This window comes from Oenanthe melanoleuca, chromosome 14 (assembly GCF_029582105.1).
Source record: "Oenanthe melanoleuca isolate GR-GAL-2019-014 chromosome 14, OMel1.0, whole genome shotgun sequence".
Lineage (NCBI taxonomy): Eukaryota > Metazoa > Chordata > Aves > Passeriformes > Muscicapidae > Oenanthe > Oenanthe melanoleuca.
The window spans coordinates 14,205,751-14,232,784 of NC_079348.1; the positions used below are offsets into that span (position 1 = coordinate 14,205,751).

The following is a 27,034-nucleotide window of genomic DNA, read 5'->3' on the forward strand; positions in this document are numbered from 1 at the left end:
TCTGGGAAGAGATCCTGGGTTCAGGCTCACAGCAAGTTCGATTTGTCAGTGAACTATGAGAGTGTTCTCTGTGAGACTGGTGAGCAAGGAGAGGAGCCTGCAGAAGAGAAGGCATCAGACATCCCAAAGTGGTGTCTAAAGCTGTAAGAGTTCATGCCCTGCACCCTTAATTAAAGTTATCCTGAGATGGAAAGGCAGGAAAAGAGGAAAGCAGAGCTGTGAGCTCAGTTCATTGAGGGAGGTTGTGATGGCAGTGCCAGCCTTTGGCACCAAAGCCACTGTGAGAAACAGAGGAGCACAGCTGAGGCACAACTTCAGCATCCTGCACTCTCTCTTTGATAAGGTAATTCCATTTTTTCCTTGTGTTTTTATTGTTGTGGAAGGAATGGAGAGGCCTCCACGCTCAAGAGCAGCTCTTCAGTATTTTGTAGCAGGTTGAACATCAGCCCTGCTAAATAAAATTACCTTTGTCACTCTCCAGCCCCAGACAGTGAAGGTTTCCCATCTGTAAATCCATAAAATTTCCTGTCCTTCCTTTTCCAGACACAGAACACTGCCCTGCTGTGAAATACCTGCCACCACCTGGCAGCAGCTCCAGGACTGAAGGCAAGAACACAGGTAAGCACCAGTTGCCTCTTGGGAAAAAAAAAACAAGTTATTTTTGACTCTTAAATAGATTGAAGAAAACTGTGTGTCCTGTGTCAGAGCCATTGAAATGGGATTAGTAAACCTGTGGTTAGACATCTTAATCCCAGGCAATTGGGAAGGAAAGGCCAGCTGGGTCCACCCTGTGCTGGGGGAAGGTGTGAGTATTGTCACATCATTTCTTCTCCACAGTCCTGAGAACCACCAGAAATGATGATTTCCATGTTGTTTTAGAGAGGTGAAATCAGAGCAGAAGGTGCATTTCCTATCTTAGATGGGATGTCTGTGTCATTTCCATCCCAGTGCTGCCCAGGTCAACATGGGATTCACAGATCCTGAAAGTCTTTTCAGATAACCCCACTAAGGAAAAGAGCTGGTGCTGGAAGGAGGAGCTAAAAAGTTATAAGACAAAGCAAGGACCTTAGGGCTGGTTCCACCTGCTGTTTGTGCTCTTATTATTGCAACAAACATGTGGACAGAGAAAAAGGGCTCATTAGGAAAAAAACACTTTGGCTAAATACCTTCCAGATACATAACCCTGGAAATAGATAGACATGGGTTTTGGACAGTAAAAAAAGTAATTCTGTTTTGACAAACAGATTTTAATTTTTTCTTATCTACCTTGCACATCACAGTGGCTAAACCTGCTAAACCTTCTTGGAAAAGAAATCTTTTATCAATCTGATGCAGGATTCCCCTCACTGTTCCCTCTGGGAACTAGAACTTCTCAATTCTCATGTGCATGAAGTGCCTTAATTTTCCTTTTGCATTAGACTCAAGGGAACCTTTTTTTGTTGGCTTTTGTCCTAAGTTCTGATTCCCCAGACTCCTTTCACCCTGCTCTACTCTCCTGAAGAACCACTGGAGCAGCCACTCCTGGCTGGCTGGGGAAATGCCAGGGAGGTTTTATCAGCAGCACTCAGGATCCACAGCTCTTTGTTTCTGAGAGAACATCAAACAAAACACCTGAGCTCTGGGAGCACCAGAAACAGGGCAGCATCTGATTTGCCTGTGGAATATAAGGAGCACAGATAGGTTTAAAACCACTGTTCAGCACTCCCTGAAATGCCAGAAAAGGTAACCAAAACCCAACATGATTTAGGATTTGCAGTCCTGATCAGCCTGTTCTGGGATTACCAGAGAAAGGGGAAGTGTGACCCCTCCCAGGGTGTCCCAGGACATCTGAAACCAATCCATCCATGGCCCAGTGTAACACCCTAAAATATCAGTGTGTCACTGCAATATTGGCTGCTTTATGTGGAGATGATAGCACAATCCTCAGATGTCTCAGAACACACAGAACTCACTCAAATTTCCTTCTCTCCTTTAGAGGCTGAGAGCTGGAGGTGCCGAGCAGAGTCCCTGTTTTCCTACCTGCAAGCAGGTGAGGCAAGAGCAAATGGAAAAATGTGCTTTGACAAGGACTTGGTGGAATTAAATCATCTGGATGTACCAGCCCAAAATAATCAAAAGGATTATACCAACATTTTCTTTAGGCTGGAATCCAGGCAGTGATGCACCCTGAGCATGCCAGCAGATGTGGAATCTCCTTGTCTTGAGTTCCCACTTGTTTGAAGTCACACCTATCTCAACTATTCTATAAAGAGCATATAAACTAAACTCTATTTTCACAGTTAGGCTATGAAATCAAAACCTATGTAATAATTTTTTGGGGAGGCAAAAAGGAGAGGATTGTGAGGAATGGATCTAAAAATATTACAAAGTAGAGAAATGTAATTAAGACCAGGAAAGGCTCTGAGCAGCCAGAACTGGAAATCAGGCAGGTTTGAGCATTTCCAAACAGGTACCTCTGGTAATTCATGATCAGCAGAGATTGTTCCATTGGTAATTAGTGGTATTTTCTCTAATTCTTGTTACTTATAATTGCTGAGGAGAGAAAGCCAGCTCTGACAAGGTGTCTTTGAGCAAACCAAGCTGGCAATCCTCCTGAAATGTCTGAAGTCCCTAAATATGCAGCAGGTGGTGACTCACACAGCAGAAGAATGAGAATATCTGCCCAAAAATGTAGCAGATGGTGAGGAAAACATCTGGAGGCCACTGAGTGCTTACATAACACACAGGGGTGAGGCTGCTGAGGTGGAGGCCAGCAGCTTCCTGCACTCCAGGCTGTTGCTATGGAACCTTTCTGTTCAGGAATGATGTGAGGAAAACAGCACATCTGTAACAGGAGGGCTCCCTGCAGCACAAGGGTTAAGTTTCCATATCAAGTGGGGAGGAAATAATCTTGGTTTTTATTTTTGATCCTGTGCTTCTGTGCCATGCCCTGCTTGTCACCTGGAAATAACAGCATTAAATTCCAGGTAGCCTTGTTGATGCTTTGCTGCACTGACATCTGTGCAATTAGTACTGGGGTGCACAGGAAACAGAAAATGACATTTTTTGTACTCAAACAGATCAGCTTGGATCAGTTTGAGCTGCCTGTAGGATGTTCCCCTGTGCTTGTGCTGATTGATGTGGTTCAGCACCAGCAGTTCCTGGGCCTCACAGACTGGTTCTGACACTGCACTTGCCAATAAATCTCCAAAAGATGTTATAAGGATAAAATATTAATGGTACTCTTAGTGGCAAGTACTTTAGCAAGACTAAAAATTTGAAAATGCTGTCATTTAAAAATGCAATTTATGTATTGTTCTGCCTTTAAATCTATTTTCATCAGACAGCAAAGCTTTCTTGGTCTGGTTTGTTTTCTGCTCCTCACAGTGCTGCACCTACCTGACAGCTCTGCTGGGAGAGCTGTGTCAGAAGCAGAAAGTTTTTCTGGAATGTCAATTTTGGTAAAGATAATTCAATTAATTATTGGTTTATTACATTAATTGGGATCTGTCAGGGTATTAGAGCCTCTCAGAAAGAGCGCTTTAAAATACACAGAACACCAGAGTAAGAATGTAATAACTGCTCAAGGATTACATCACATAATCACCACCATTCACATGAAAAATGTAAAAGGGAATATTTTATCTCTCTTAAAACATTAATCTGTAATATAAAGGTTTGAGTTTTATCTGACACAAAAACTTTCTGGACCTGGGGCAGATTTCCTTGATGGAGAAACCTCCAAGCTTAGACAATTTCAGATCCATTTTTAATCTGAAAACCCAACAAAGCAAACCCGAATAAATAAATGATCCTACACTTGTTTTGTTGGTATTTTTATGAACTTCCTGCCAGGTTTCCTGCCCCTCATCCCGAGGGTAGTAACCTGTCTTGGTTTGAAAGACAAGTGTCTACCAATAAAGGCAGAAGCTTCTTTTTGAAATGGAGAATGTAAACTCTTTTCCTTCAAATTATTATTATCATTTTGAAATTAAGGGGCTCTCAGGCAAAGATATGGGAATTAGGAATAACAGTTCTTTAATAGGAAAATTAAAATAGAAATGCAGTATTACAAAGAGCAATCCCAACCCTGCCAGAGTCAGAATCCAAGCTGACACCCGTCAGTCAGTCAGGGTGTTGGCACAGTCCCATTCAATGGTGGCTGCATCCTCCTGCAGGGGCAGATGTGGTTCAGCTGGAGCAGTGCTCCTGGAGAAGGTGCAGTTTCCTCTGAAGCTCCAGGGATGATGTGGAAAGGTCCAGGTTTTTTTTTTTTTTTGGAATCCAGTGGAAAGATGATATCTTGGTGTCCAAAATCCGTTTTTATCCAGGTAGGAAAGGCTTGGCTCCTCCCCTGGCTGGAGCATCTCCCAATGGGATGATGTAATTTTATCAGTCATGCAGTGGGACTGAATGGGCCAGCAGCAGATGATATCTTCCTGGAGGGAGGGTGGGTTGTGGAAAAGATAAAAATGATTGCCCCAGCTGGTTTAAAGATGGCCCATTAGCAGATAATATGTGCCAGGAGATCAGGAATCACTGCCCCACCTGGATTCAACAGATGGTGACAGAATGCACATTTCTGGCCACATCAACCACATGACCAAACGCTGCTGTTTGACCCTGCTTTGTTGCAGGGGCACAGGTTGTGTGCACGGTGCTGCTGCTCAAACCCGGGGTGTGGAGCCGGGGGCTGCCCGGGATCCTGCGCCTCCTGCACCTGGAAAAATTCAGCGTGGTCGGGATGAAACATCTGGACCTGGATGTGACCTCTGCCTCCATGCTCCTGCCCTGGGAGGTGCAGCAGGTTGGTGAAGGGAGTGGCAGCAGTGCTTGGTGCCTGTGCAGGGGAAAGGGATGAGCTGTGCATAATCCATTCCAGCAATCCCCAGCCGGGGTTTCAGAGCTGTTGCTGGGAGAGAGCTGTATGGAACAATCAGATCTGTACCTTATCAGCACAAAGAGAGCTGAGGGCTTCTTTTATCACATGCCATAAAGACAGCCCTGGTTTCTCCAAAAGGAAACTTTGGGGTGGAAATGGGCAATTCAGAGCTCGAAGGAATCTGTTCAGCTCTGCCTCTTTGGTGTCCTCTGTTCCTTCCCCCAGGTCATTCTAGGTAGGGCACAGCCAGGGAGCACGTGTGCCTGGCTTTATTCCATGTGGTTAAAGCTGGGAAAGCTCCTGCCTGGCAGGGAATGCACATCTCTGGGGTGCTCTTACCTGAGATTACATTGCAGACACAGCTGAAGCCTGGGAGCCAGTCTGTAAGAATCACCTGCAAGGAGAGGAAATTGTCCTTGCTCATGTCTAATAGGCAATAAAGAGGGTTCTTAAATCTTAGGCATTGTGGGGTTGATTAGCTAAAAATAGATGTTTGTTTCTGCTCTTCCATGGCATTAGAAACCTTTTCTTTCCTCAACCTGATATACCCTGAGTGTAAGGATATTGTGAAAGCCAGGGAACTGAACTCTGGGCATTTGAGAGGAGTTGGATTATTATTTTTTTACTTCCCTTAGGGAAAAACAATCTATGTTATTTGATTGCTTTCCTGAAGACATTTAACCACTTTACAAAAAACAAACATTTATAATTGATATTGAACTTGGGTTAAGTTTGGAAAGTTTTTAACATTGTCTCCTAGAAATTCTTAGTAGAGGCTTCCAGAAGAAAACAGGCACATGCCAAGGCAGTGCTCTGGAACAATTTATACTTTCTGCATGGTAGCAGTGAGCACAGGCAGCTGAGTTTTAAATATTTGCACTGCTAAGAGAGATACAGTGGCCATTAGGGTTGATGGGGATTTACTTCCCAATACAAAATGGCTTTTTGATCATCTGAAACAGAAAGCATCTTAAAAACCCCAAGTATCCTCAGGAAGCAATTCAAAGGCATGTGGGGTAAATGTGAGAAGAGGCTGTTTCCTGAAAATTTCCTTGGTTTTGGAGTTCTCCAACACACCAGAGCAGCTGTTGAGCATTGATTCAGTTGCCTTGAAGAGCTGGTGACTAATGAGTATAAAAATTACAGACTGTTGGGGTTTTGTTCATGAGGAAAAAAGCAGGGTTTGAAAGTGAGGAAGCAAAGAGAACAGTCTGCCTTTGCTGAAGGGGAGCAGAGAGTGGGAAATGCTTTCTGCTGTCCAGGGGCCTCTGCTCCTTTTTAGAACAGCAGGAATGGCTCTCACTGGGGAGGGCTGGCAATGCTGAGCTCCCAAGGTAAGTAGGGAGATTTTTAAAAAAGCCTCAGCAGGCTCCAGGACTGGTTATTTGGAAAATCTGGTGGGTAAGTGGCTCAATGGCAGCTGTGGGGGCAGGGCTGTTTTTCCCAGTTAAATTCCATGTACAGCTTTTGGATGGGAGGAATATTCATGATGGATCTGCTCCTTGGCCTCTGGACTAGGGGATGCAAATGAGGCTCCTAATATGGGGACAAATTGCTGACCTTTAGCAGGTCACAGAATCCCAGCTGGGATAATCCCAGTTGGGTTTGGAAGTGACCTCTGGAGATTATCCAGTCCCACCCCTGCCAGGGCAGGCTCACCTGCAGCAGGGACACAGGGATACACCCAGGTGGGTTTGGGATGTCTCCAGAGGGGGACACTCCAAGCTGTCCCTGAGCAGCTGTTCCACAGCTCTGCCACCCTCCATGGAAGGAAGTTCTTCCTCAGGTGGGGGTGGAATTCCTTGTGTTTTGGTTTCTGAGCATTACTGCTCGTGCTGGAAAGCCCTGGTACTATCCCTGACACCCTTGGAGATATTTGTATGGATTGATGAGAGCCATGATGAAATGTCCTGTTGAAGAAAATGGAGCTAGGGTGTCTGTCCCTTCTGTCCAGGACTTTTTCTCACTTCACCTGGAACGTGCTCCAAAATCCATCTCTAGAGAACCCCCAGGCACTGGGATGTGCTGGTTTGTTGTGTGTACACAGCACTTAAGAGCAAATCTGAGTTTATTCACTGCAAGCAAGACAACCTCACATCTCCTTTTCCTTTCTAATGTATTATTTACATGCACTTGACAAATATCCTTGGCAGCACAAGCTCAGCTCCATGGTTGCTTTTCCAGCTGAAATAGTCCCCCCGAGCTGGGAGCACGAGAAAAAACATCTGCTCTGCTCTTTGCTGAGGTTATGGAATCACAGGAGCCACAACAAGAAGTTTTAGCTGCAGTTTAATAATGATTAGAAAAAATAAAGGTCATGTAAATAGAGCTGGCATTGTCTCCCCAGCTTTCAGCATGACCTGGTGATGTTCTGCCAGGGAGGCTGCATCTCCCTCAGTGCTCATCCAGCCCAGTGCAGATTGGCACTTTGGGCTTTATTGCTCTGATCTTGCTGTGGGGGATTACCTGCTGTGATTGCCTGCAGCAGCAGGTCACTGGACTCAGTAACCCCAGGATTCCCCCAGCCCCATCTCTGCTTGCAGGGTGAAAGCAGCTGGATAATTCCACTGCCCTTTAATCCCGACAGTCCTCCCGAGCCTGCGCACAGCTGGAACTTCCTCTCAATGAAATTCTGCCTGAATTCCAGGCAGCTGCACTGGGGCAGCCCCAGCACAGCTCCTCAAGGATGGGGATGGAGGGAATGCAGGCAGAGCTGGGCTGGCAGAGTCTGGAGTGGCTGTGAGGAGCTCCCTGACACCATCAGTAACCATTAGAAACAACATCATCTCCAAATCTCTGGGTTTGCTGGAGAACAACTCAAAGACAGAAGATTTTTGTTATTTAGGTCTAAAATCACTGGTTAGAAGCTCTGGGACAAAATACTTTCATTTATTCTGTTTAAGAGAAACTGAATGTTTTCTTTGCAGCTGTTTCCAACCCGGATGAATATTGATACGTTTTATCAGTCCTTTTGAAATTTGTCATGAAAAAAATCACTGGTTTTTCATTGCCCAAAGAGAAAACCCATAGAAAAGTGGATTAAATCCATTTTTTTTAGCTAACAAAAATTTTCAAGCAGGAAGGGATTATCTTGTGTTTTACAGAACTGAATGAATGTCACCATTTCTCAGTACACTGTGACAAGCTGAAATTCTTCATCCTCATGCAAGCAGAGCTCTTGTCACCAGAGAGCCCCTGAGTGCCCTGGGGCAGGAGCACTGACAAACACCACACCCAACCCCTAAATACCGCACCAATTTAAACACAGAGGGGTTTTCTCATGCAATGTTTTGCCTTTGCAAATAGAAGGGGGGGGGGTATCAGGCTTGATCCCGTGGTTGCCAATTCATAACCTACTTCTCAGAGATGCAATTTAGGAGGCAGGCGAGTGTGAGAAGATTTGGGTCAAAGGCAGTGAATGGTTTCACGTGATAGAAAAGCAGAGAGGCCTTGAAGTGTTTTATCTCCATATTTTTAAATGAAATGATAGGATTTGCTTTTGGAAATGTTTTATCTAGAGAATTACTATCCTCTGCTGCTTTTAGAAGATTAAAAAATAGAGGAATTAAAACCTCTGAGAATGACGTGATTCAGCTGAATCAAATGGCGGGGTGGGTTTTTTTTTCCCTCTCTTGTTTTTATTTCCTCAAAAACTGGGAAAAAAAGTAAATAGCCATGGGTTGATTCCAACAGGGAGCTGGAAATGCCCTTGTTTTCTAAGCTGGAGAGAACATCCAGCCCTGGCTGCTGCACTGTGGGGTGCAGGGAGGCACAGCTGGATGTTCCTGACACCTTGTCCAAATAGAGGGGCAGGAGGAGACACAGCTGGATGCTCCTGCCACATTACTCAGATGGAGAAGCAGGAAGAGACAGAGCTGGATTCTCCTGACACTTTGTTCAGATGGAGGGACAGGAAGAGGCAGAGCTGGATGCTCCTGCCATGTTATTCAGGTGGAGAAGCAGGAGGAGGCAGAGTTGCAGCTGCTCTGGGCACCCTGACCTTGTGCTCAGCCCAGCCATCTGCAGCAGGCCTGGCTTCCCAAGGTTTTCCTTGATTAAAGCAGGCAGCAAGGCCAGAGCACTCTGGTACCCCCCTGCCCCTGGCTCTGCTGCCTGTGCCAGGGTCCCAGAAGTGTCAGTCTGTCTGTCCCCAGCCCTCAGAGCAGCCTCTCCTCACCAGTGCAGTGATTGCTCCTTGCCATTTCCTCTCATCCTTCCTCAGTGTAAGATCCCAGGGTGTTGTGACCTCCACAGCTCTGCTCAGGAGTGGGCATGGGCTGAACTGACTGTGCTTGCAAAAGAAGCAAAGGTGGAGAAATTTGCTATGGAGCAAAGGGCATCAGACAAGGCCAGGACAACAAACTGGTTTCTTGCAGCTCCTGGTCTGACCCTCCTGCTTTTAAATTCTGTATCCTAACTAGTGTCTGGAATTCACTCTTCAGGAGGAGCAGGGTGTGTGGGGGGGGGGGGGGGGGTGGTCCTGCCTTTTGTAAATTCAAAAAGCAAAGCTCTGGTATTTGTGATCCATCCTTTTCTATCAGCTGAAGAATTGAACGTGGCTCCTCATCCCAGAGTATTTATGACCTCAGTTCTTGCTTGTGCCTGTGCTTCCTTCTGATCCAGATGTCCCCTGAAGGAACAGCCCTCCTGTGACCTGCTGGATGTCACAGGAACTGCCTGGTGTCTGAGCTCTAGATTCTGGAAGCTTTAGTACACCAGCAGTGTATTAAATAGGAGAGAAAACAGGGGCAACAGCAGATTTGCTTACTCACAAATCAAAAAGATTTGCTTTCCTTCCTAGGCAAAGGAAAGCTGGGATGTTCCCAGTGCTCACCAGCTCCTTACAACTGTTCCATCTGATTTCTTCTCAGGATCCAGCTGCTGCAGAAGCTCACTGTACCTACCTCACCTCAGGCACTGCCCTCGTGCTGTGCCTGCAGAGACCCAATGCTGTGAAGAAGCTGATGGATCTCCTGGGACCAGAGGATCCTCAGCTGGCCCAAGCACTGGATCCATGCCTCTGGAGGGCTCAGTATGGCACCAGCACAGTCCAGAATGGGTTTTATGGTAGGTTTTGTAAAAGTCCAAAGGCTCAGATATACAAATAGACAGTATGTTATGTGTTGTTCCCTCCTGCACTGTCACTACAGATCCAGCCTTGGCAGGCACTGCAGGCCATTATTCCCTAGAAAACTTTCCCTGTCTTCTTGGTGGCTGAGCTGAGTGTGTCTCAAGCAATGAAATATTCTCTCAGAAAATATATTCCAAAAGGGTTCATCCCAGAGCTGCCCTAGCTCTGGCTTTATCAGAACAGATTTCTTTTGATCTCTTCCCTGTTTGGTCATTTTGTCCTTTTAGCTTGGTTATTTTGGAATTATCCCCAAGAACCCATCTGTCTTCCCTGCTTGTGTGTCCCTTCCTGATGTCTCCATTACCCATTGGCCAACTCCAAGATTTCACAAAGACTCCAGGACCCTGAGTTCTGGAACATCTCACATTGCTCCTGGCTGGCTGCAGAGAAGGGATCCAAACCTGCTCTGGCTGAGGCAAGCAGGGAAACTCAGCTGCTTCCCATCTGGAAAGGCTCTTTCCAGCTGGCACATGGGCAGAGGCACAGGGCAAGTCAGCATCCCTGGAATGCTGAACCATCCCAGCTCCTCTGCCAGCTGGGAAGCACTGGGATGTGGGGGAGAGGAGGTGATGGATGGGAAAATGGGAAATATCCCTGGGGAGAGCAGCCTGTGGAGAGCACAACATTATTGCCACGAGGAGGGAAGGATGTCATTCCAAAATTCCCATGGAATTAAGTGTGGTTAGCTCCCTGCCTGTGTTTCTCCTCACTGTTACACTGATTTTGCACTAACACTTAAAGGAATGTAAAAATAATAAAGCAATAATTTCTGTAAACTCAGCTGAGCTGGCAGGCAGTGTGTGCCCTCCTCAGTGTTCCTCCCTTGCAGAACCAACTCCTTGCAGAACCTTCTTTAACCCTGGGGTCTTGGACTGAGCCAGGAGAGATCCCACAGGATTTGTGGGAGTGACTGAAGAACAGGATCTACTTATAAGAACAAAAAAAATAATTTGGTCAGGGCTCTTCAGCCTATCCATTGTCAGCCCTTGCTTCTTTTGCTCTTGAGATGAATGAATGGATTGTGTATCCAGATTGATCTGAAACACCTCAGGCATGGCTAAGAATAGGTAATACACATCCCAGATTTCAGATGTTTGCTACAGTTGGAGCATCTCCAGCATAACTCAGTGAAAATGAGCAAGGGAAGCTGAGTTTCATCCCATTTCTGCTGGGAGTTACAGGGAGCTCCCTGAGTGACAGAGATCCTTGCATGTTCTGGCCTCCCTTCAGACCCCTCTGCTGGGCCTGGTCTGGCCCAGCTGCTCTGCCCTGGAGCCCTCTGTCCCTAAGGAAAGGAGTGTTCCCAACCCCTGCACCTCCCAGGGTTGTCCTCCAACACATTGACCTACAAGCTGAGCTTCAATGAGTAACTGGGGGACTGTGCAAGCCCACCTTCCTTTCCTAGGAGGGAATACTAGGCTTTCCAGCTGAGGAAGAACTTCAGTTAATGCCAGATTATTATTTCCTCCCAAAGTGACAGGGGAAATGCAATTTAGATGAAGCTGGGGTTCCAGGGACACTGGTGAGCCAAGAAATGCAGCTTTAATCCTGCAGAGGTGAACCTGCACCCTCCCATCTCCTCTGGGGCTAGGGGAGTCACTGGGCTCTGCTTTTTCTTGTGCACCCTCCAGTGTCTTGTACCTTGAGCAAAGTGAGAGTAAAATGCTCATTTTGGGAGCATTTGTGATCTCTGTAATGCCACCAATGATGGAAGCACAGAAGGTTTGGTGTGGAGGAATGGAAAGGATCCAGCCCAGCTCATACACTGGGACTTACACAACCTCAGGATTGTAAACTGCTGCCTTGAGGGCTCTGGCTATACAAAACCTGGAATTATGGATCTCCAACAGGGCTGAGTGCTCTCAGGTGGGATCCTTTGAAGGGATAACCTCAAAGGTGGTAATATTTCAGAGGATATTTGTATCCCAGGAGCATGGATCTGTGCCAGCACACTGACAATCTATCTAAACTCTAAGAGAAAAAAGCTTTTCCCTCTATTTTCCATCCACAAATCTCCAAACATTCTGAGCAATGCTTTATAACCCTGCTGCTTCATAGGGAAATATTCAGCTGCTAAGCCTGGAGGGACCTCTGGAGTCACTGGGTTCAGTTAATTCCCTCACACACAGCCCCATCACGTTTTTCCCTTCCTTAAGCACCCACCCTGACTGGATGGATGTCACAGAGCTTTGAGAATTAAAAATCTTCTTACATTTTCAAACTTAAATATAGCCACATATACTTTGTGCTCATGTTCCTGTGCCATTATCTGCACTTTATTTTAAGCAGCTCTTTTTACACCTCTGACCTTTCCTACCCTGTAGTGTTTATCAGAAATCAGATTTGTTTCTCAGCTTTGGGTCGTGTTGGGTCAAACAAGCCAAGGTCTGCTTTAACTCTTCAGATGATTCTCCATTTGCCCAGTCATTCTCTGTTCCAGTCTCAATTTACCTTTCTTGAGCAGAGGTGAACAGAAAAATGTACTTCCATCAGCAATGCCTCGTGCTAATTCTGCTTCCCATGGTCAGTCAGAGTTCCCAGCATATTTGGGACCTACCTTGTTGTTACTAAGCACAAAGCAAAATGCATTTGTTTTACTAACCAGTAGCTCTTCCCCTTCAGTAAGGGCAGCCTGGTATCATCCAGAAGCAAGGGAACAACAGGATTTAGAGCTGGAATTGAAAGCTTTCACAGTCTCCTTAATAAGATTCCCTCAGCTCCAGTGTTAAGAAATAGAAGGAGTCTTGTTTACACGAGGAAGCTGCTGAGTGATAGCAGGACAGAATCAAAATACCAAGGAGGCAATGGAACTATTCTAAATATAATGGTTTAAAATGTTTGCTATTACTGTACAGAACAGCTGGCCTTTAAAGCAATTACTGCAGTGAGTTGCACATCATCAATCTCTCCAAAAGATGAGTGTGAGTCTAGAGAATGTTTAATTCATGGCCTGAGAGAATCTTCTCATTGTATTTATCTCTCAGGCTCCAGATCCTACCCCATGGCCGTGCGGGATGTGAAGCTGTTTTTCCCAGAAGGGCTGTGCTGTGCCCAGTGTCAGACAGTGCAGGAGCAGGAGGTAGGAGTCTGTCCTTTCCTGAGCTTTATCCTGCTGTGCCAGAGCAGCAGCTTTCACTGCCATCCCGTGACTTCTCTCCTATTGTGCTTTGGATAATGCAGCTCTGGATGTGCTTCCCGAGCTGCCAAGTTCTCCTGGTCCTGGGGATGCTCCTCCCTCTGCACTGACCCCGGCAGCCTCGGGGAGGGGGGAAGAGCTGCTGCAGATCTGTTTGTTCAGCAAGCTCTGCTGTGAACTGGGGAGGGCTCAGGGCTTGTGCTCCCAAATGATCAACATTGCTTTGGAAGCAGGTCAGGAGCAGGGATAGCCTGACTGCTAAGGCACACTGGAGCCAGGAGCTGGTTTTTTACCAGCTTTGTGTCATTCAAGGATGGGATGGCTGAGGATGTGAGAACGACTGGGATGTGCTTAACCAAGGGGTGGAAATGTTTGAGCTTTGCTGTGGCTCAGAGGTGATCCAGCTGAGATGGTCCTCCCAGGAGATTAGCTCTGGAAATGGCCAGGTCTGTAATGGGCTTCACTCATGTGGGTGTGCAGCTCAGAGCAGGGCACCCTGACTGTGCCAGTTCATTCAGGGACAGAGGCAGCTGCTGCACCCCAGCGTGGCACTGGGTAAAGCTGTCAGACTCTCAGGTTTGGTTTGAGCTCCTGGCCTTAAAAAGCTGGGAGTGGAGACCTTAGAGTGATGTGTTGATATGGGAGCTTGAGAAGGATGATGAGGTGCTGCACTGAATTAAGGCTCAATTAAAAAGAAGAATGCATGCAAAATGTTCTTGTATCTCCAGACAAGCAGGTGTTTTCTAGGCTGGCAATTACAGAAGTACAAGACAGCAACAAAAGCTTCACAGCTTGCCTGAATCAATACTTGAGGAGTGTTATCCTAATGTGTTCACACGAATTGCTTCTCCCCCACTCCCTGCCTTCCCTCCTGCAGATCCATAACCTGAAACACGACCCCATCCTCAGCCTGGGAATCAGGAAGCAGCGCAGGATCCTGACCCGTGCCCCAGGAAAACATCCCAGTGTCCTGGGCTCCCAGCAGCCAGGCAGTGCTGGTAAGGAAATGTAACTCTCTGAGAGACTGGGACTACTACTGATTAATTGGACAGCAAGACAAACCATCTGGTGACAGCAAGATTGGGTATTGATGTCCTTTCAGAAGGAGAGAGACAGCTCTGAGCTGCAGAGAACAGCTCCAGGGGAGTCCAGCCTTTAACTGTTCACCTGCCAGCACTTGGGGGTTCACAGACAGAGCTGTTCACAAGGGCTGGCCTTAGCAGCAGCAGCAGAACAAGCACTGACAGCACAGCTGGTGTCAGACCAGCACATGATCCTCTCTGAGCTCTTCCCAAGTGTCTCAGCACAGCCCTGGTGGTTTGTGCCCATTCAGAGAGGCAGGAGCACAGGGCTGGGCAGTGTGAGCTGCTCTGTGCTGGGAGTAGATAAATATCTCTTGGTGCAGGGAGTGCTGCTGGCAGTGTGGCCAGAGGCCTCTCCTGAGCTGGGCTCAGAGCTCATTCAGCTCCCACTGCTGCTGAGCAGCTGCCAGCTCCAAATGACTCCCAGCTATGGCCAGGCTGACTTTGATTGGGAGCTGAAGCCTCAGCCAGGCTGACACTTCCTGGGATGCAGCAGCTTCTCAGGGCCTTTGCTGCTGATTTGACTTGATAGACATGTGTAAACACAGCTGCAGGGCCAGGAGATGGCACTGACACCAGGGGATGCTCCCACCTTGGCATGCTGTGCATTGATCCCAAGCCTTGATATAAACAAGCAGGGACCAGGTGAAGCATCCCTGTGGTGTTCCCTGGGGAACAGGATTATTTAGAAGCAGGCTATTCCCATTCCTGGAGCTTCAGTTCTGATGTGGGCAGCTCAGAAAATGTTCCTGTGCTACACCTGATCAGTGCAGTCCTTAATCCCAGCAGTGGAACCACAGGATTGTTGTGGATGGGAGAGGAGCAGGATCAAAAAAGTGACAGAATCACAGCCCAGCCCTGCCTGACACAGGACTTTGAGGGGACATTGGTCACATACCAGCAGGTGTAGAAGTGCAAGGAGGGGGTGGTAAATCAACTCCTCTGCTCCTGAGGTGAACACCAAGCCACTTGTGGTTTCTGAAGGAAGATTCTTCCCTATGTATTTGAGAAGAGTGTTTTCCCCATCATCCTAGTGCACAATGTGGAAGGAGCAGGTTTAGTGTGACTGAACCACTTGATTTGTAGAAGAGACTGCACAAAATAAAATAAAAAAATAGAACAGGTTGTTGTGTAGAGAGCACAGGTATTCTGCAAGCTTTTCACAGCTCAGTGTTGGGAGCTAATCTCAAAACACACGCCCCTAATTTCCTGCTGCGTGAGGATACCTGAGCTTTGAAGATGCCTAAGCAGAGTAAAAAGGAAAGCAGTGCACAGCCCTGATGTGTTTGTGTCTCAGAAAATGTATTTCAAAGAGTTACTGCCCTGGAAAAGCACATCCACGTGATCTCTGAACTGTCAGGCACGATCTTGTAAGTGCCTCCAGCAAAGCAGACACATCACTCACGTTCTGGGCTCATCTTGGACACTAGAGGAAGCTCTTGCACACAAGGAAACCTCCTTCCAGCAAATAATTATCACAAAGCTGCTGCCTAATGGACAGACAGATTTATCATGAGGAAAATATGAAATACATTAAGCCTCACGTATGCTGAGCAGAATTACATTTGGGATTATAAAAGCAGCTGGATTAGCAGCTTTCTCTGCTTGGAAAAAATGAAATGGAATAGTAGCTCCTGTAGCAAACCAGCAGTTGTCCTTGTCTGACTCCTGAAATGGGGTCACTCCTGCTGTCTTGTGATCTCCAGACAGGGACACAAAGGCGTGCAGCAGCTCAGGATGAGCATCCTAGGGCACATCCCAGAGAACATCCCAGGGCACATCCCAGGGCACATCCCATCCCAGGGCACATCCCAGAGAACATCCCAGGGCACATCCCAGGGCACATCCCAGGGCACATCCCAGAGAACATCCCAGGGCACATCCCATCCCAGGGCACATCCCAGGGCACACCCCAGGGTACATCCCATCCCAGGGCACATCCCAGAGAACATCCCAGGGCACATCCCATCCCAGAGCACATCCCAGAGAACATCCCAGAGAACATCCCATCCCAGGGCACATCCCAGAGAACATCCCAGGGTACATCCCAGGGCACATCCCATCCCAGGGCACATCCCAGAGAACATCCCAGGGTACATCCCAGGGCACATCCCAGAGAACATCCCAGGGTACATCCCAGGGTACATCCCATCCCAGGGCACATCCCATCCCAGAGAACATCCCAGGGCACATCCCAGGGCACATCCCAGAGAACATCCCAGGGCACATCCCAGCTCCACCGCTCCTCCACCCTGGACCCGTCTGTGCCAGGGCAAGGCCCTGAGGGGGCTCTCAGGGGTGCTGGGGGTGCTGGGGCAGAGACCAAAGCAGTGTTGTGCTCTTTCCCCAGGCCAGGCCCTGCTGGAGCAGCTGTGCCAAACCAGCTGCCTGCTGCTGCCTGGGATGATCCTGCAGGGCTCTGTGCAGCCCCCCCCGTACGTGCAGCTGCTGCAGGAGCTGCTGGCCAGCGGCTCTGTGCTGACTGCAGCTCGCCTGGCTGTGCTGGACTCACCTCAGGCTCTCTGCATCTCCCAGATGCTCAGCAGGGCCAAGGGCAGTGTTGCAGCAAAGGTATGGAACAGCTGGAACTGGGCTTTGCTTCCTTGGCACAGAAGAAGAGCCTTGTAGTGCTTTGCTCTGATGTGCTGCCGAGGCTTTGGTGGCACTATTGCAACACTGCCTCAGAGCCCTGGCACCTCTGGTGAGTAATGTGGGCACTGGGGACACTTCCTGGTGTTCCTGCATCCCTGGGAGCCCTCAACCATCCCCTGTGAACGCAGCCCTCGTGGGAATGGCCCATCCATCACTCATTGAATCTTTCATTCCAGTCAGCCATCACCCTGTTCTGTGTGCTCTGCTGCTGTCTCCTGTCTCCTGTCCTGTTTCTCTATATAAATACAGTTTCTATTTCTCTCTCTGTAATCACACCTCATTAATCCTCCTCTAAAATGTTAAAAAACCCTTTTTTCTTCTTGGACTGTGCCCTGGAGCCTAAGTCAGACTTCCCACCTGGAGTATTGCCTCCAGCTCTGGGGTTCCCAGCACAGGAAGGACATGGAGCTGCTGGAGCCAGTCCAGAGGAGGCACCAGGATGATCAGAGGGATGGAGCAGCTCTGCTGGGAGGAGAGGCTGAGGGAATTGGGATTGTTCACCTGGAGAAGAAAAGGCTTTGGGGTGACCTCATTGTAGCCTTCCAGTATGTGAAGGAGCTACAAGAAAGATGAAAAGAAAATGGTGGGGCGTGGAGGGACAGGACACAGGGAATGGCTTCCCACTGCCAGAGGGTTAGATGGAATATTGGGAAGAAATTCTTCCCTGGGAGGGTGGGCAGGCCCTGGCACAGGGTGCCCAGAGCAGCTGTGGCTGCCCCTGGATCCCTGGCAGTGCCCAAGGCCAGGCTGGATGGGGCTGGGAGCAGCCTGGGATGGTGGGAGGTGCCCCAGGACAAGATGGGCTTTGAGGTCCCTTCCAACCCAAGCCACTCTGTGGCTCTCAGTAGGTGCAGCCCAGCCTGGGCTTTGGGATGTGCTGAGCTGACTTTGCTCCACAGCAACAGAATACCAGGCCCAGGCTGGTTTCCCCTTGGTGGAGGAGAAGCCCACCCAGCCAGGAACCTGGCCTGGGCAAAGCTGGAAGGGGGAATGTGCAGGGAAGTGCTGTCAGCAGCAGAGAATGAACAACGGGGGAGAGTAATTACAGTGGCAGCAGCAACCCAACAATCACCCCAGGGCTGTCAGACCACAGCAGGCCCTTCACAAAACACAAACATTTGGGCTTCCAGCTCTCAGTTCTAAGTCTTGGGTGTTATCTGTAATAGAGGCATGTAAGATCTTTTCAGGTTGTGCTTTTTAAAACTGACAGCATCCCTTTGAAGTACATCTGTATGGAGCAGCAATTACATCTAGCAGCCAATTAGTGTAGGCACTGCTTGCCTGTCCCCTGAGTCCCCCGAGGGTCCATCCCTCTGCACATGGAATGTGCACAGCTCTCTAGGAAGGACAAATCAGCACTGGGGGAGCAGAGCCATCCCTCCTTCTCCTGTCAGAGATAAATGGCCCTGGGCAGAGCTGGTGTGTTTCCAGAAGGATCTGTCACTGCTGAGCCAAAGGGGAATGTTACAGCCTTTGCTCTCCCTCTCTAGAAGGGAGATGGGCTTCTTCAAGTAATGAGTGTTCCTGCTACAATATCTCAATATTTACCTTGGTTCCTGCTTCCAGCAGAGGTAGGGGCTGGATAACACACCCAGATACTCTGCTGGTTTTCACTCAGAGAGGGCAGTAGGGATCCTGGTGGGCTGTGGGTCACAAAGGGCTCAGACTTGGCACTGGCTCTGCCTGGAAGGACCTGATGCTCTGTGGCTCCTGTTCCTCACCCATCAGCCTGACTTAGAGACTTCAAGTGCAGAGCAGCACCAAAGCTCAGCTCCTGCCTCTCTTGCAGTGCTCCCTGCTGAAGGATGGGCTGTGCCTGGTGCTGGCAGCACAGTGGGACAGCACTGTCACCTCCCTGGGTTCCCTGCTGGACAGGTAAGGAGGAGCTCCTGCCCTGAGGGAGCCACCTCTCTTTTCTGTGTTCTGCACAGGTACCTTGTGCATGGCTCAGTCACTGGGACATGGAATTGTTAAGATTGGGAAAGATCAAATGCAGCCAGCAACCAGCACCAGCACATTCACCATTAAACCAGGCCCTCAAGTGCCACATCCACACATTTTAACACTTCCAGGGATGGTGACCCCACCACTGCCCTGCACAGCTGTGCCAGGGCCTGACCCTTCCCATGAAGACATTTTCCCAGTATCCAACCTAAACCTCCCCTGGCACAACCTGAGGCCATTTCCCCTCATCCTGTCCCTGTTCCCTGGGAGCAGAGCCCGACCCCCCGGCTGTCCCCTCCTGTCAGGGAGTTGTGCAGAGCCAGAAGGTTCCCCCTGAGCCTCCTTCTCTCCAGGCTGAGCCCCTTTCCAGCTCCCTCAGCCTCTCCTGGGGCTCCAGCCCCTTCCCCAGCTCTGTTCCCTGGACACACTCCAGCCCCTCAATGTCTTTCATCATGAGGGTCCCAATACCTGAGAGTGTCCCCCAGTTTCCAAGTCATGTGTCCTCTACTCAGGCCCTTTAAAAACCAAGCTGTGTTCTTTGTTAAGGACCTGCAGTGTCCACAAGGTTCAGCAGCACGGTTCCATGAATACAGGGAATTCTCTGAAATAAGGACTCACATTGGGAATAGACCTGCTGAATCAATAAAATTCCTAGGAGGAATATCTTTGCAGATTTTATGTTTGCTGTGAAGAAAAAAAATAAATAAACCAAAAACCAAACCTTAAAAAAAACACCAGAAAGCAAAATCAAAAATTAACCTCCTAAATAAATCACCAGAAACGCTGGGTAGAGGATGCATAAGCCTGGAAAAACAAACAGAAGCCCTCTGCAGGGACTGATTAGTGAAAGAGAGTGATTAGCAGGGCAATTAACCCTGTGTTCCCCAGAGGGAAGGCTCCCTGCACGGGCTGGTATTTGGCAGTGGCGTGTGCAGCTCTCACACATGGCTCCTCTGGCACAGGAACCGAGTGGGGTTTGTGCCACATCCCTTGTGGAGCAGCCCAGCAGCCACGCCAAAACCCCATCCTGCCTCTGGCTGAACCCTCTGCAGGACTTCAGCAAGTGCTGTCAGTGGGACAGGAGTCAGGGATGCAGGAGTTTGCAGTTTTGCTGCTGGAGTTTGCAGGCACCAAGGGCTCAAAGCTGAAAATCCACGCTGCTCAGAGTTCTCATACTTGGCAGAAATGTTCCCAGGGCCACACCTGGCAGCAATGGTTGGAACCGATTCCATTGGTAACTTTTCAAAAATGTTTTTAAGCTACTGACAGCATTTTGATTTTGCTTCCATTCATTTAAAATCACACCCTTGGAAGCCACAGCCCAAACCTTCCACTCTGCAAGGGGGGAAAAGTATCAAGTTACCTTTGTGGTGAGATTTCTCCCAATATTTCTCTGGTTTATAATGAAAAAAAAGTGAACTTCTGGGAACCCTGGAGGTCACTGCTGGAGGTAGTTCTGGGAGAGTCACTCCAAGATCCCCACACCTCTTTATTTTCCCCAGCACCACAGTCATGGGTGCTGCTTACCAGGTTGAGCTGCAGCCCAGCACTTCCCTCTCCTTCAGGCTGGATGTGTTTCCAGTCCCAAGGCTCCAGAAACACCTCCTGTGGCTTCTCCTGGCTTTCAGAGAGCCAAGGGGCTGAGCAGGGAGTGGGTGGGAATAGGTGCCAATCTCTGCACCCTCACCCCCTCCTGCTCTGTACAAAGGATGAACTTCTGAGCTCCAAAATACACGTGTATAACTTATGGGGGTCAGGAGGCACTTCCACAGGGCAGGATCCAGCCCCAGACAGCAGGATCCATCCCCAAACAGATGGATCTACCCCCAAACAGATGGATCCATCCCCAAACAGATGGATCCAGCCCCAAACAAACGGATCCACTCTGCCTCTCCCCCAATGCCAGACCCAGTCATCACAGAGCCTTTTCAAACCAGCTGTACAAAAAAAACCCCAAAAAAACCCCACCAACATATTTTCATGATGGAAAATGCCTGTGGAAGGGAGGGGCAGCAAGGTGTGCCCGAGGGTGGGAAGAGGGAGGGTTCTGATCCTCAGGGAGATCAGGAGCTCACACCCTTATTGTCTCCCAGGCTGTCGAACTTTTTCAAATCAGCCTGACTTCACTGGTGCCTCCCAAGGACACTTCATGCCAAGACACCTTCAATTCAAATAACACCAGAGGTTAATTACTCTAGCAGCTCCATCAGCCCTTTCTGTCCCGGTATTTATCTCCCTCTCTCTGCCAGGGCTCAGGACTCCAGTACCTGCCCAGTTCCTTTCATTTCAGCGGCACTGCTGAAGCCTCACCGCGCTGCAGGGATAATTTTCCAGCCCTGGGACTTAAATGACAGCTGAGCCACATTTCTGCGGCTCTGTGCCACGGGGAGGGACGTTCCCATCTGTGAGCAAGCCCGGCTGTGATGTCAGAGATGGGCTGGGATAAAGAGGAGTCAGGTGTTGAGAGAACAATGTGGGCTCTGCCCGTGTGACTGCTGCTAGTCCTGAGCTCAGTAAAGCTTTCCCAGGCCAGCTCTGTCAGGGAGAGCCATTCAGATCCTGGGGCTTTGGGGACAGCCCCAGACCCTCCTTGCTGTGGCTGTTGAGCAGCAGGGCCCACTCTGGCTGCTCTCTGCACATCCAGGGCATTATTTCTGCACCAAAAACGCAGAGCACAGAAAAAGGGACACGAACGGTGCAGGTGTGGGCACAACAGCTGCCTGGGAGTTGGGCTGGCAGGAAAGCATGGAATCTGGGAGAGCTGGGAGGGGGCCAAGGGGAGGGCACAGGGCACAGGGAGGTGTTGGCACCCCGGGCAGGGAAGTGACACCATCCTATCCACAGACCAGGCAAAACTACACGAGACTCGCCTTCCTTGTTCTGCCAGCATCCGGCTGCCTGCATGGCTCAGGATAAAACATCTGAATTTTCCCTGTCATAACTTGTTTCCACAGCCACATTTCCTGGCTGCAGGGTGGCAGAGGCAAGAATTTACAGCAGTAGATTCAAAGCAGCTCCTGGAAGGAAGGCATGCTCTGCTTTTTATGCATGACAAACCAGATTTAGCTGCCTTAAGAGGTGATGCTGATTCCACAGTGATTACTCCTCTATGCTTTAAGCATGTAAAAAGCACTTTAAGATTGTCAGGACCTGTGTTGTGCACAGACTTAGCAGCTCACCTGGTTAACTCAGCTCAGTAAGGCAGGGTTTGACTAAGGCACCCCCAAAACCGAGCTGCAGCAGGACAGAATTAGAGTTTAAGCCAGGATTTGTGCCTTCCTGCCTTTAAGCGAGGTGCTGCAATCAGAGCAGAAGGCAAGTGCTGAGGAACTTAGCTGGATGTTTTTCTCTCTGATGAAACATTCTTCCCAAGTGTTAATTGCTGCTAGCAGGGAGCGATGTTATCCCTATAGGAAGCTCATCCCGGGGAGCTTTGGAGGGGAAGGAGGTGTAGAAATTAAAAAAAAAAAAAATTAAAAAAAAAAAGATAAATGAACACATGGGGTGTAAAATCTCGGAGCTGTTGAAAACCAGCGAAGGGAAAACTGTTGCCAAGCACAATACCTGGATATGGGGGCAGGGAGCAGGGAGTGGTTTCCAGAGCCTCGGCAGAGGCTCCGAGTGTGCACAGAGTCCCTTTAAAAGGCACTTCTGGAATTGGTCCCTTGCCTTTCGATTTCTCTGGAATACATTTTGTGGTCAGTTCAGTAAATCCTGGGATTGAGGGAAAACACCCAGATTATCTCAGTGGAGGAAAAGCCCCTTGCCCAAAGTGAAGCACCCACATTTATGTGCATTTCCCACTGCCCCAGAGCCACCATTATGCAGCTGGACGTGGCTGTTTGTTTGAAGGTTTGTATTTAAATAGTGCAAAGCCATTTGCACAAAGCTTTGTAAAAGCCAGGATTTAGCTGTGTAAAGAGGAGCAGCAGCAGATGCCCTGGCACAGAGCTCAGAGCTCCCCAGAGCTGGGTCATCTCCCTCCCTCCCAGCTGACATGGCAAACTAACCTGCTCCCCTTTCTCCTTGCCCCCAGTGCCTGCCTGAAGAACCAGTCGGTCCTGGACACTGCAGAGCATCTCCTTTATCCCCAGAATGAGAATCAGGCAAGTAGAGAAGTTTGTGGTGTGGATATGTGTTCTTCGTGCCCCTGTGATGAAGGGAACTTGTTAATATTGGTTGAAATTTCAAAGGAAATGATAACTTTTCATGAGTCAGAGGTGGTGACAGCCCCAAGCCTTGGCTTAGGCTGAGAGCCCAGAACATGGGGAAGGTGGGACCAAAATCCTGTCAAACTGTCTCCCACATTACAGTGGTGACACAGTCTTGAATCAAAACATTTGGAGATATTGATAAAGGTTCTATGTTTTCCATAGAAATTCCGTTACTTTTTTTTTTTGTGAAAAATCAACACTGAGAAAAATATCACAGAATTGTGGAAGGCTTGGGGCTGGAAGGGACCTCAAAGCCCATCCAGTGCCTCCTTTCACTATCCCAAGGTGCTCCAAGCTCTGTCCAGCCTGGCCTTGGATCCAGGGACAGCAACAGCTGCTCTGGGCACCCTGTGCCAGGGCCTGCCCACCCTCCCAGGAAGGATTTCAAGTGTCTGTGATATTTGTCAAAAATAGTGACAGGAAATGTTCATTCAGCCCTATGGCCAAGCTGGCACAGGTCCTGTGTTCTGAAAGTTGCATTTCAGAAGCCCAAATCCAAGTGGAAGAGGAGGAGTGAAGCCATTAGCCATTCCAGGGATGGTCTAGCTGAATATTTTCTCAGTAATTCATCCCAAGAAAGGAAACACTGAGCTCCAGACATGTGGGCAGCTAATGGGAATAAACTGCATAAATACATTCAAAATTCGGGCTGTAATCATCAAAGTTTAGTTCCAAACAAATGAGAGGTTTGGATAGAGGAGGCAGATCAGGAGTTGGGATCAGGAGATGTGAGGTCCTGGTGGAGGTGTCCCTGCCCATGCCAGGGGGTGCAGTGATGTGAGCTTTAAGGTCCCTTCCAGCCCAAACCATTCTGTGATAAAAGACTTGTGGAGAGTGAGAAATGATAGCAAGTGGACAAACCTCTCCTCTGGATCCCTTTTCTTCCCAATAAAAGCCCAGCAGGAGAGCGAGATGTGTTTGTAACCTCATCTAACACATCAGAGCCGCTGCCTTCAAGCACCAGTGCTCTGAGGATTGAGCCTTAAAAGCCGGCGAGGCCCCTTTGAAGTGTGCATTCCTGCCTTTCACACCACAGAACTACTCCAGCTTGCCCGGAGTGGCTGAGCTGCCGTTCCCAGGGCACAGTGGGACCCCGAGCTGCAGTGCCTGGGCAGCTCTGAGAGCTGCAGGGCTGTCACAGCCCGGTGCTGCTGCTGCCAGGGTGCCAGGCTGTTGCCAAGGAATGTGACAGGGCAGCAAGTCCAGCCTGTCTCCTGATTTGCTTTGAAAGGACATTACATCTCTGTGCCTGACATAAAATCCCTGCTGCTTCCCAGCACTGGGGAATGAGCCTATCAGGGAGAGGCTTCTAGGGCTTTGTGTGCTAGAGAGGAGAAAAAGCAAATATGCTCAGCCCTTCTCCCTGCTTCTGGCAGCCTGGGATGTGCAGTGGAATCCCTCTGGAAGCAGGGGCTGCTCTCAGGAGCTGGGAGTTTTGAGCAGCAATGCAGTTCTGGGACAGCAGCACAGCAGCAGATCCTGTTGGTTTTCCAAAGGGCCTTTTTCTCCAAGTTCAGGGTAGGTTCAGGAATCAGAGTGAGATCTGAGGAGCAAACACACTGGGGAATCTGTTCCTCAAAGGATGGCCCCAGGAATGATGTTTGAGCCTCTGATCTCCTGCTAATGAGTTTATGAAATGTCAGCCAGGCTTTGCAGGGCAAAGCTAATGAGCAACAACACGGTACCAGGCAGAGTTCAGGAGGGTTAAATGAACATGGGTTTCAAATCCTCATGGTCTGAGCAGAGCTGCAGCCCTTCCTGGTGGAATGGAATATCATCCTGGCTCCCAGTGTGATTTGGGATTAGGCAATAGGATGAGAAATCAGCTTTCCAAATGTGGCCTGGTGCAGTGCTGACATCTGTGCCTGGGCTGGTTGTCTGCCTGCTTCTGCTGCATTCCTGGGCACCTTCACCTGCCCTGGGTGAAACCCTGCCTTAGGAGCAGACACATCCAGGCTTTGGGAGCTCCTTGTTCTCAGCACAGCTCGTATCTGGAAGTGACAGAGCCATGGTTTGTTTGTTGGTGCCACCAGTAGGGGCTGGTGACCTTCCACAGGGGTGTCCCAGATGGTCCTGCAGCTGGTCCATGCCCAAACTGGGATGTCTCCAGTGACAGGGGAGTGTCAGGGGCTGGACACTTCCCCTCACCTGCACTGTGACTGCAGGGATGGGGCTGTGAGGAGCAAGTGACTTGGTGACATCACTGACCTGCCACCATCACCCTCAGAGCAGTGGGGTGACACAGCCTCTGTCCCTCAGTAAGAGCCCACAGGGAGCAGCCCAGCCTCTCCTGGCAGCACCAATCCCTCCTCCCTGCACACACCTGAAACGTGGAACTGGAGCAGAGCAACACAGGGAAAACACCTCCCATCCCTCTTGGCATCACCCTCTGCCCCCCAGCAGCAGGCAGGAGGGCTGCATCCCATAAAAGAGACTGCAAAGCTGTGAGGAGAGGCAGGGCAGGCTGTGTGGGGTGGGCAGCACAGCACCCCAGTGCTTTGGGGCTCAGCACAGGCAGGATTGCAGCCTGGGCTGCACCCTCGGCACGCATTGGCCTCTCCAGCTCAGAACCGGCCGTGCCAGGGCTGCTCCAGGGCTGGGCTTGGGGAGGAGGGGCAGAGCAGCCAGGAGGGAGGAGATTTCCCACTTAGCACCTCTCCTGTTGTTGCTTTTCTTCAGTTCCTTGGAAACAACTCCTGAGCATCACAAGGAGCTGTTCCCTGCTGGGGGACACTCACAGCCACCTCAGTGCTGGGATTAATCCAGCCTGGGAAACAGCCTCTGCACAAGAAACTGCCTCTGGAAAAGTTTCTTTGCCATGCACAGAACTCACAGCTCTCCTCCAACTCTTTCCTTGTTTTCTCCCCAGGCCCATGAGCTGCTCTGCTGCCTCTTTGACTCCCTGGCATCAGAGAGCATCCACAGGATTGAATCCCAGGATTGCTAGCAGAGATGGGCACGGCCCCCAGGCAGCCTTGGATGTGGAGATGGACACACAGGCACAACCAGCTCTAAGAGCACTGTTTGTTTGGAATTAAACACAGAGTCTGAAGTGTGGCATTAGCATGGGTCAGAGAAATGAGAGTGCTGGAGGAAGGCTCAGCACCCAAAACAAACCCCTCTGAACTGTGGAGTCTGTCCAGAGACAACCTGTGTGTGCATGGAGCAAGGCTTGGAGCACTCCTCTGGCTGGGAAACCTCAGGAAGCAAATACAGGGGCAGCTGTTCACTGCAGTGTCTCTCAGGTGCCTGGGAACTCCATCTCCCCCAGGCCTCAAAGACTTCATGGAGAGACTCTGCTTGCTGCTGCTGTGTTCTTTGAACCAAAGACAAACCCACAGCAAATGAAATGGAAATGGTCAGAGGGGAAGCTGGATCCCTGGAGGTTCAGCACACCAGGCTGAGCCATTCAATAAGATTAAGAGCTGGACAGCTCAATGTTCACCTGCCTGTGCTGCAGCAGCCCTGCCATGGGCTGTGCCAGCCCCATCCTGCTCCCCCCATGGGCACACAGCCCTGCCTCCTCTTCCCCTCCCTCAGCAGCTGCTGAGCCTGTCATCCTTCCTGGGAGCCCAGAGGAGAGGAAGCTGCTGTTAATACAAAGCCTTCCTGGGACCCTTTTCTTTTAGGAAAGTCTCTTCTCAGCCCAGGAAGCTCCTGTTCCCACCTGCCCTGCTAAGGCAAAGACTTAGATTTAGACTCTGCCCTGGTGTGATCTCACCTTGGGTCTGGGGCAGTTGTGGGTGCCACCATATCAGGATCTAAAGCTGCTGGAGAGTGTCCAAAGGAGGGACGTGGCCATGGGGAAGGGTCTGAGGAGCAGCTGAGGGCACTTGGATTGTTCAGCTGGAGAAGGAGACTGAGGGCAGAGCTCAGCAGGGGCTGCAGCTCCAACCTCTGCTCCCTGGGGCAGGGACAGGACCAGGGAAGGGCTGGAGATCAGGAAAGGCTCTTCCCCAGAGGGTGCTGGCACTGCCCAGGCTGCCCAGGGAATGGGCACAGCCCTGGGGCTGC

At 49.6% G+C, this 27,034-nt stretch overlaps 1 protein-coding gene across 1 annotated transcript in view; it reads left to right on the forward strand.

Moving 5' to 3' along the window:
• Window positions 1-26,797, forward strand: part of DNAAF8 (dynein axonemal assembly factor 8) — an 87,971-nt gene extending 61,174 nt beyond the window's left edge. The window contains 10 exon segments of the mRNA XM_056503683.1: window positions 544-618; window positions 1,976-2,029; window positions 4,617-4,786; window positions 9,733-9,928; window positions 12,977-13,071; window positions 14,006-14,126; window positions 16,561-16,781; window positions 18,652-18,737; window positions 22,843-22,912; window positions 25,890-26,797. Coding sequence (XP_056359658.1) covers window positions 544-618; window positions 1,976-2,029; window positions 4,617-4,786; window positions 9,733-9,928; window positions 12,977-13,071; window positions 14,006-14,126; window positions 16,561-16,781; window positions 18,652-18,737; window positions 22,843-22,912; window positions 25,890-25,967 — 1,166 coding nt within the window. The 3' untranslated portion in view covers window positions 25,968-26,797.
• Window positions 26,798-27,034: the final 237 nt, after the last annotated feature.